This window comes from Brachyhypopomus gauderio, chromosome 4 (assembly GCF_052324685.1).
Source record: "Brachyhypopomus gauderio isolate BG-103 chromosome 4, BGAUD_0.2, whole genome shotgun sequence".
NCBI classification, from domain to species: domain Eukaryota; kingdom Metazoa; phylum Chordata; class Actinopteri; order Gymnotiformes; family Hypopomidae; genus Brachyhypopomus; species Brachyhypopomus gauderio.
Genome location: NC_135214.1, coordinates 19,081,042 through 19,090,334, shown reverse-complemented (window position 1 = coordinate 19,090,334; position 9,293 = coordinate 19,081,042). Strand labels below are relative to the sequence as shown.

Genomic DNA, 9,293 nt, shown 5'->3' with positions numbered 1-9,293 from the left:
TAGACTAATTTAGGTTTGTATGTAATATGACATAAACATCTTTGCTATGTTCAAATGATCTATGAGTAATCAGAATCAGAATGAGAGGGTCTCCCCAAACACCAAAATGCTGGTGTATACATTTCAATTGGTCAGTTTGTGGGTACAGGTGACCACAGACATAGCCTTCATATATACAACAGCTATCACAGTTACAAAATTATTTAAAAAAATAATTGTTAATCATATAGGTTAACATGGAAATGTATGTAATTTTGCTTTATGCTTTTATGCAATATGCATACATTTTATATTTTTCCTTCATCGAGTCATTGTATAATATTAGACGTTGTAATTTATAGCGGATGTAGTCTATTTTACAGCCATGAGGATAAGTGTCTCCACATACCGCCACTGGAGATTTGGACATTATAAATAGCATAAAAGCCAAACAAGTGGGCTGCCTTGTTTTCTTCCCAGCAGATGGTGTGCAGTGTGGCTGACAGCTCGGAGAGACGCTCGCTCCCCGAGACCCCTCCCTCCGCGCTCACGCTCTCGCTCTCGCTCTCGTGCTACCGGTGCTGAACGGAGCGGGCGCGCGTTCAGAACTCCACGCCATCACCGTCGCGTCGGACACGGTGGGCACACGGCGTGCCGTTAGTTGAGAGCACAGACGTAATTTTGGGGGGGGACGGGGTGGACATATCCCCCCCACTTTTTCAAAAGCCGGTTTTGGTCCCCCCAGTTTTTACGGTTAAAACCAAATATTTAAATAGCGACGAATCCATGTCCCCCCCACTTTTGAAATCAAAATTATGTCCATGGTTGAGAGTGATACCGGAGAGATACACACTACGGATTATGGACTTACAAAGAAGCTAGTCTGAGTTTAGAATTGTGAAATAGTGAATTTAAAAAGGCAGATGACATGCCTTTGAGTAACAATTTCAGTACTACAGTATTAAAGTATTACTACAGTATTACAGTATTTTACAGTATTAAAATATAGGCCTACTGTAGTTTTTATTTTACTAACATTCTCTGTTGATGATTAAATCTCCAGAGAATTAGATTAGGCATTAAGATGTCATATCATGCAGTGGTATGGTGGTTACATGAAGAATATGTATATTTATTATATATGTAAAGTATATTAATAATTCTAGATTAATTAGGTCTATCCCAATGTACAAATCCAATATTCTCAATATTCTTGACTGTCAGACAAACTCAAGCAGCAGTCCACACACTATACCCACACACTGATCCCAGGCCAGTGTCAGACCACAGTGATTCGTTTTGGCAAAGATTTATTTGCTTGTTTTAGGGAAATGACACCATTTTAAATTATTTTTTTTTATAAAACATGAAATGATGGCAGGTCAGGTGGGAGGTGGTCTGTGTCCCTATTCTCTTCGTCCTCTCCCTGTTTTTAACCAGGACACAAACTCCTTGGCCGCCTGGTCCTGCAGGTAGGAGCTCACATCGCTGGTGTAGGTGCCGTCTGCATGCCGTCTTGTTTGGCTACTAATGGAAGCAATTGTATTATGGGAATTAAAGAGTATTAAAGAGTAATGCTGAGAAAAAACCCCATACATTTTCCTACAAGGAAGTAGAAACATTGTAAAACAAATAAATTTATTCAAAAGAATAATAATAATAAACTAGATTGTTATTTTAAAACATTATTATACTTAAACATCGCTTATAATTGAAATGTATCTACACTTGAAATGTATCTACACTAAGATTATATTTTGAAAAGCAAATCACTTCAATTAAATTAATTAAAGTTATCTTAGGCAATAACACATAAAATATTTGGTTTCCTTTATCATGAAAGTAAGCAAACAAAAACATTTTTCGCATCTAATATTTCTTTCATTAACTTGCTTAACATTGAACATTTCCTTCATACTAGTAGCAGTTGTTACTAGTGTGAAAACATACCCACTCCTTTTTGAGTTCATCAGCCACTGGACGAAGTCCTGGGCTCTTCTTGTTTCCAGATATTTGCTGTAATCGTTCGAGAATGTCCCTTCAGAGTGTCTCTTCCTGCTTGCTTGATCAGTTAAAGGCATGTCCTCTGACATCAAGCTGGAATCAAAAGCAACTTTAGCAGCTATTCAAAGCCAGCAAAATCAATAAAAGCAGACATAAACGACACAGATCATCCGAAGATCATAAGCAATAAAGCCATCATCCCTTGCAGGTATGTTGATATGTCCTGGAAGTTCTGTAAGATGAAGAAAGGTTTCCTTTTGGTTAGAGTATAAGGAACCTGCCGTTGGTCTCACCTGGAGTTCTCATCTGACTCCTGGGCGTGACACAGCCAGCTTGTCTGCACAGTCACGAGGAGCAGAAGAGCAGCCAAAGAACAGATGACTTTCATCATTCTCCTGGAAGAGACACACAAAACACTGCACATGTTCTTAAAGTAAACCACTGTCAGTGTCTCATTAAATACATTAAGAAAAGACCAAGCACCGTGACTACTTAATTTGAGTCTTAACACAATGCTTACCTGTCAGTTTACTGCTAATGTAATCAGAAAGGACGTGAGGGTGACAGAGTATGGAGCTGTCCACACACTTCTGATCTCCTAGCTGCCTATCGCACTGCCTATCTGGCTCAAGGTGCCTTATATAGAGGAACCTATCCATTGATGGGTAACACACTGCACACGCACACACACACGACTGCACACACGACTGCACACACGTACGACATCTACAGTCGCCACATTCACACACTCACACACACACACACACACACACACACACACACACACACACACGCACGCACGCACGCACGCACACACGCACACACAAACACGCACATGTACATGCACACGCACGCACGCACGCACACACACACTGTCTGATGTGTTTCTTTCAATCCATTAGTCAAGACTCACTAAACGTACTGTTTCACTCCACTGGACATATTTGCCCTGTGACTTTATTTAAAAGGTTGCTGTGCTGTCCAGGTGAGACAAAAAGCCAAAAAGCTGTCACTTGGTAGCAGAGACCAAACATGACACCACCACAAATGCAATGATTCATTTAGGTTTCCAGGAAGGAACTTTGCACTGGGGTCAGTGATGCTGAGTGACTGAAAGAATGAAATACGAACAGGAATCAGTCCAGTTTCTAGAGGACAGTGATTGAAATCTTTAGTGGTTCGTTAATATGGATGCAGGGTTAGGCAAGTCTTCAAGGGAGGACACTTATTACCCCTGAGGTTTAACTGCAAACTTGACGTAGTTTGTCTGGAAATTTGATTCAAAGTATTCTCTAAATGGTTGTTGCAATTATGTTTGATATGAGTGGCCATCTGAGTTCATGTGGTTAAGTTCAAATTGGCCATTTGAATCTACCATGTTTGCCTTTAGTCTAACTTCTACGATCTTTATCAACAGTCATCTTTTAACTGAGCTCAATCAGAAACGTGTTGAATGACATGGGAACATATATATTAATTATTCTTTCAAAGTGAGTGTACTAGGACACATACTGTGACAGCTTGGTAGCTGGTCTATTAATCTATTGTATCTGACTTTACTAAGAGCTTTTAGCCTTGAGAGACTTCACAAAGTGTTTTCATGGACCATAATAGACCATGCTGCATTACCTTTTACAGTCAAATCACTCAAGCCTGTGTCCTGTGTGCTGCAGCTCAGCCAGCAGAGGGCAGTATAGGCTCTATCATACAGGAACTTTGCAGTCAAATCCACAAATCACTGTAAATCGTTTGTCTTCACTTTATTAGGATATTTGCAGCGAAACACCACGAGTTACACTTTGCATTACAATATCACAGATGGATCAGAAACCTCATACTGATGTCTTCTTATATCGTGTTGAATTCAGTGCAAGAACAAATACGACAAAGATAACTCATGTCGCATTTACTTTATCAGATGTTTATAAATATGAATGACAAAACAAGCCCAAGGAAACATGCAAACCCTGAACACAGGTGACACTCACATTTGATCAACACAGCAAAAGGATAAAATATAACAGTTCAAATCAGAAGGGTACAAAAAGAATAAACAAAATTCAATATATATTGTAATTGTTAGGTTTTTTTTATGTAAGTTATGTACAAGAGTGGCCCAATGTAATTACAGATTTCCTACAACTAACTGTGATTATTTCTTTTCTGAAAAGCACTTCTGCAGGAAGTGGCTGAGGTGTGTGTAGAGATGGTAGCGAGCTTTGCCAGACAGGTGGTGATCTTTGTCCGTGTACCACTGCCAAGACAAAACAGACACACATTCAGATCTCAGAGCTGAAGGTCTGACGTCTGCTGCGATTGCCCACGTTAACACTCACCATTGCCTCAAAGTCCACCTGCTCCTCCACCAGGGCCTTGGAGATCTGGGCGGCTTGCTGGAAATGCACGTTTTCTGCAAGTCGTGTAACAAAACAGGGTGTCAAGCGTAGAAACAATCAGAAAGGGAAAGAAGTAGCGTCTGAAAGAGGACACAACCTTTAAAGCCAGAGTCAGAATCTTCTGGAGCAGTTCCAGAGTTGAATTTACAAAACGAATGCTTATAATAGGTCTGTCAGCTTGTTATATTTTAGCACTGGCGTGATAATAAAATGGAGTGTTGGTTGAAGTGATTCTTGTTTGAGGCTTTAAGTTTGTCCATGGATGTTTGATGTTGAACATGGTTCATCTGAGCCCACCAGCAGGTCTTACCATCTGCTGTGCCATGGACCAGCAGGTACTGGACTGATTTAAAATTCTTCGCTCTTCCTGTTACAGTAGAATTCTACAAAAGCAGAATGGGACAAGAGTAAATGATAAACACAAGTCCATTAGCTGAGTTTGGACCTCATAAGTTCTCCATGTAAGTCATTTCTGTCACGGGGAATTGATGCGGTGTGAGATGATCCCCAGCTCTTACTTTGTAGCTATCTGGGTTTTCCTCCGGCCGATGCATGTACCTCTCAGTATACACAGCATCTAAAATGAAACATCTGTCAAGGTTTTTCCAAACTGCATTTGTGTTCAGTGTGGTAACATCTCTCTCTTTTCTCTCAGCTACAAAGAACAAACATCTTATTCTCATGTGAGAAAATTGCTGTGGGCTTACTGAAATACATTTCTTTTTGACCCATTCATTACATTTCTCTCAAAACATAAGACATACCATAATATTCCCACTGGGAAACAGGGGCTACAGCAATTCCACATTTGAACAGGCCACTTCCAGATCCAAGTGCCATAGATGTCACATAGCCACCGTATGACTACAGGGCAAACAACCATCACATCACTATCACATTCGGTGCATCAACACTCATAAACAGAACAGAGTAGAATGGTTTTCTGTAGACGTAAACTTACCCATCCCCAAATTCCTATTCTGTCTTTGTCTATGAAACCCATTTCTATGAATTTCCTACAGGCAGAACGGAAAAAACATTTTCGAAACCAGGCGACAACAGTGCAGGGAAGAGTTGCCAAAGAAAAACAGATTCCACATATTAAACCCATTAAAGTCATTAAAAGACATCTGTTTTCTAAAAGAAATTTTATTTGGTTTTTGAAGACTTTAACATCTGCCCCATTGGACTGTGTGTATGCTTAGTAAACCATAGCTATTGGTTCAACTGTTCACAGTCATTCCAATCAACAATTTTAATGATGTCTGGGCTGAAACAGTAAGTGCGTCCTTGAACAGATACAACACACACACACACACACACACACACACACACACACACACACACACACATACATACACACACGACTCTGTATGCACATCCACCTGTCACATCCACCTCTCCCCTGCTGACGAACCTTCATGAGTGCATGTGTTACGTAACGTGAATCCTCCCGTACGCCACCTGCCGCGTCACAGATGGGTTTGAGCGCCTGGTGCGCACACATCTCCTCCCTGCTGCTCACCTCACAGCAGAGATCTGATCCTCCACCTCATATGTGCCCAGACGCTCGTAGATGGCGTGCATCATCTCATCGCCTTGGTAACCACTTCCTCTGCCGTCCAGGCTGGCGACGACGACCTTCTCCGTGCTGCACAGGTAGGTGGCCCACTCCAGCCTGAACCTGAAGTCCACGTACTGACTCGCCGGACCCGCATACCTTCAACACATTACACGTCCATCACCAGGCTGACCTGCGCGCTGGACCAGTCGCTGATTTTCTCCTTCAACTTGATTAATACTGAAAATTTACTCCTAAAGTATAAACTGTATTTATCCATGATTTTGTGACTTGGATCATCAAAGATCATTTGTGCTTTCAGAGAGGTTATTGATATCTTGGAGTCTTGTTCGATTATAAGTTAAATGTTTGATTAAAGTTGGATTTGCAAAAAGTTCAGCATGGTACTGAGTCAAAAACCAGAAACATGACATGCTGTCACTGTGCAGGAACAGGGCCCCACACTCAACACTGAGCAGGAACAGGGCCCCACACCCAACACTGTGCAGGAACAGGGCCCCACACCCAACACTGAGCAGGAACAAGGCCCCACACCCAACACTGTGCAGGAACAGGGCCCCACACCCAACACTGTGCAGGAACAGGGCCCCACACCCAACACTGAGCAGGAACAAGGCCCCACACCCAACACTGTGCAGGAACAGGGCCCCACACCCAACACTGTGCAGGAACAAGGCCCCACACCCAACACTGTGCAGGAACAGGGCCCCACACCCAACACTGTGCAGGAACAAGGCCCCACACCCAACACTGTGCAGGAACAGGGCCCCACACCCAACACTGAGCAGGAACAGGGCCCCACACCCAACACTGTGCAGGAACAGGGCCCCACACCCAACACTGTGCAGGAACAGGGCCCCACACCCAACACTGAGCAGGAACAAGGCCCCACACCCAACACTGTGCAGGAACAGGGCCCCACACCCAACACTGAGCAGGAACAAGGCCCCACACCCAACACTGTGCAGGAACAGGGCCCCACACCCAACACTGTGCAGGAACAAGGCCCCACACCCAACACTGTGCAGGAACAGGGCCCCACACCCAACACTGTGCAGGAACAAGGCCCCACACCCAACACTGTGCAGGAACAAGGCCCCACACCCAACACTGTGCAGGAACAGGGCCCCACACCCAACACTGTGCAGGAACAAGGCCCCACACCCAACACTGTGCAGGAACAGGGCCCCACACCCAACACTGAGCAGGAACAGGGCCCCACACCATAAAAACAAAAAATAGTCAAAATGAGAAGGTAGGAAACAATTATTTATAATGAGGATAATGCTAAACATTCCTATGAGAAGGTGTAGATGTATAATCATAGTAAGAACATTGGCATGCAAATGTTAATGAGTGAACTTACACTTGAATCAGCAGAGGATATTTTTTGGATGTGTCAAAATTGGGTGGGAACATCATCTGGTACCAGAAATCTGTAGGACAAAACATGCTGTTATTTGAACATAATCCATTCCTTGATGTGTTCATGTGAATCAAATGTGGTGTTCTTACCACGGCCTTCTAATTTTAATGTGGCGTGCTTTACTGTTGGCATTTGCAACTCTGTCCTCAGAATTTGGTCCAGTTCTTTGTTGTCTTCAAGCACCTTAATTTCTAATTAAGAAAGAAAGCAAAAGTAATGTCTTCACAAGCCTGTGTAACTACTCAACATTTTATCCAAGTGTGAATTCTAACCAACGAACCTTTACAAGATCTTCGGTTATCCATAAGTGTAAACATAGGCAGTCCTGGTCCTACAGATAAAACACACGAGACAAAAGCGTATGAGTAATTACTGATCCTTTTATACACACATTTCACGCACAGGTTCCTCACATAACCTGAGGAACTGCCATGGTTGGGCTGTTGGAATAGCTGCACGGAGGCCTAGCTAGGGATACGGCAGTTAGCATCAGGATAACTTATTTGTCCACCCCGTTCAGATGGGGCAGTGTGTGTGAGAGGACGTTCTAACCGTAGCAGTCCATGCGGAAGTAGGAGGCATTTCGGCTGAAGTATGGTGAGTTGACCTGACACCTGTCCTCGTACAGTGAGCAGGTAAGGCATTCGGGGGCAGTCCGACCGCCACTGCTGAAGGCTATCCTGGTGACACACCAGAACACACGTCGTGTGTATTTCATAGTGTGATGGCAACAAAGGTAACAATCACAGGAACATCACTTATACAATACAACAACTGCTCAACCCATTGGACAGGGTGAGGTAGCAAGATCACATCTCCGGTTAAGTTTGTAGTGTAAGAAGCATGGTGGCACTGAACGGGACACTCACTTGTAAACGTTTCTCTGCCCCGGCCTTGCCATGTACTCATTACTCACATAGTAACTATGGAGACAGCATAAGAAGGTAATGAAAGTCACATGGGCATATGGGCAGGTTTTGACGGAAAACAAGGTTTCTTTTTGGTTATGGGCACTTACATGGCATGGTTGGTTAATTTAGAGATGTAGATGACCTCCCATGCTCCTGAGGTTATTGGTTCTGCTTTTCGCTACAAAGGACAAAACACAAGACAGAAGCATTCGAGTGAAGAACATTGGATGATGTGATCTTCTGCACCACTCTTGGATATCTCAAAAAGAGTCCTAGATCTTTGCCGGCCAGAATGAACTAAAGCTTCTACTTAAGACTCCTGCTCTTTGTGTTGTTTCTTCTACCTACACTTCAAAGAACGTTTTCTTATTTTTGCAGCACATCTCCTGGTATACAGTGTAAACTACTTAACAAACAGATTCAAACTCTTGATCAGAGAGTTTGATCAGAGCAGACGTGAATCATTTGAGACAACTTACATCCTTCACATAGTGGAGATGTTTGTATCCCTGCGCATTGCTCATCACCATGTAGAAACTGCTGTTGTCTGCAGCAAAGAATGGAGGGAATGGATTGTACTGGGGAACACAGAGAGACATTAGATGAATGCCATTGAGTTCACTGTAACTGGATCACTGGAATAACATTAGATAAATGCCATTGAGTTCACTGCAACTGGATCACTGGAATACACAACGTTTATAAGGTTTATCGTTATAAACTCACCCGACCCACCCAGCCCGTTTGGCTTTTTTCTTCAAATGCCTAAGGGGGAAAATGCTAGATTTTCAGAAGTCCAAGCACAGATTTTTTTAAACATATTGAGAACATACTGTTACAGCAGAGGTATTCATATATTGTTTAACTGTTATAACAGCTTTTCACATACTGCTTAACAATATAGCACAGTTTTTATATACTGTTTAACTGTTATAACAGAGCTATTCACATACTGCTTAACAATATAGCAGTTCTATATACTGTTTACTGTTATA

At 42.7% G+C, this 9,293-nt stretch overlaps 2 protein-coding genes across 2 annotated transcripts in view; both read right to left on the bottom strand.

Moving 5' to 3' along the window:
* Positions 1 to 1,167: 1,167 nt before the first annotated feature.
* Positions 1,168 to 2,578, bottom strand: gcgb (glucagon b). The gene is made up of 4 exons (XM_077001212.1): positions 2,504 to 2,578; positions 2,277 to 2,378; positions 1,930 to 2,076; positions 1,168 to 1,506 (listed from the first exon to the last, which is right to left on the bottom strand). The coding sequence occupies exons 2-4, from the start codon at positions 2,372 to 2,374 to the stop codon at positions 1,386 to 1,388; spliced, it is 366 nt and encodes a 121-aa protein (XP_076857327.1). The 5' UTR covers positions 2,375 to 2,378; positions 2,504 to 2,578; the 3' UTR covers positions 1,168 to 1,385.
* Positions 2,579 to 3,728: 1,150 nt separating this feature from the next.
* Positions 3,729 to 9,293, bottom strand: part of fap (fibroblast activation protein, alpha) — a 9,789-nt gene continuing 4,224 nt past the window's right edge. Inside the window, exons 12-26 of the mRNA XM_077002899.1 lie at positions 9,025 to 9,063; positions 8,778 to 8,876; positions 8,406 to 8,476; positions 8,257 to 8,310; positions 7,940 to 8,067; positions 7,668 to 7,718; positions 7,477 to 7,578; positions 7,328 to 7,397; positions 5,905 to 6,099; positions 5,341 to 5,395; positions 5,144 to 5,243; positions 4,898 to 4,956; positions 4,690 to 4,762; positions 4,320 to 4,393; positions 3,729 to 4,237 (exon numbers count right to left, since the gene is read on the bottom strand). Coding sequence (XP_076859014.1) covers positions 4,136 to 4,237; positions 4,320 to 4,393; positions 4,690 to 4,762; positions 4,898 to 4,956; positions 5,144 to 5,243; positions 5,341 to 5,395; positions 5,905 to 6,099; positions 7,328 to 7,397; positions 7,477 to 7,578; positions 7,668 to 7,718; positions 7,940 to 8,067; positions 8,257 to 8,310; positions 8,406 to 8,476; positions 8,778 to 8,876; positions 9,025 to 9,063 — 1,272 coding nt within the window. The 3' untranslated portion in view covers positions 3,729 to 4,135. The remainder of the gene's footprint in view (positions 4,238 to 4,319; positions 4,394 to 4,689; positions 4,763 to 4,897; positions 4,957 to 5,143; positions 5,244 to 5,340; positions 5,396 to 5,904; positions 6,100 to 7,327; positions 7,398 to 7,476; positions 7,579 to 7,667; positions 7,719 to 7,939; positions 8,068 to 8,256; positions 8,311 to 8,405; positions 8,477 to 8,777; positions 8,877 to 9,024; positions 9,064 to 9,293) is intronic.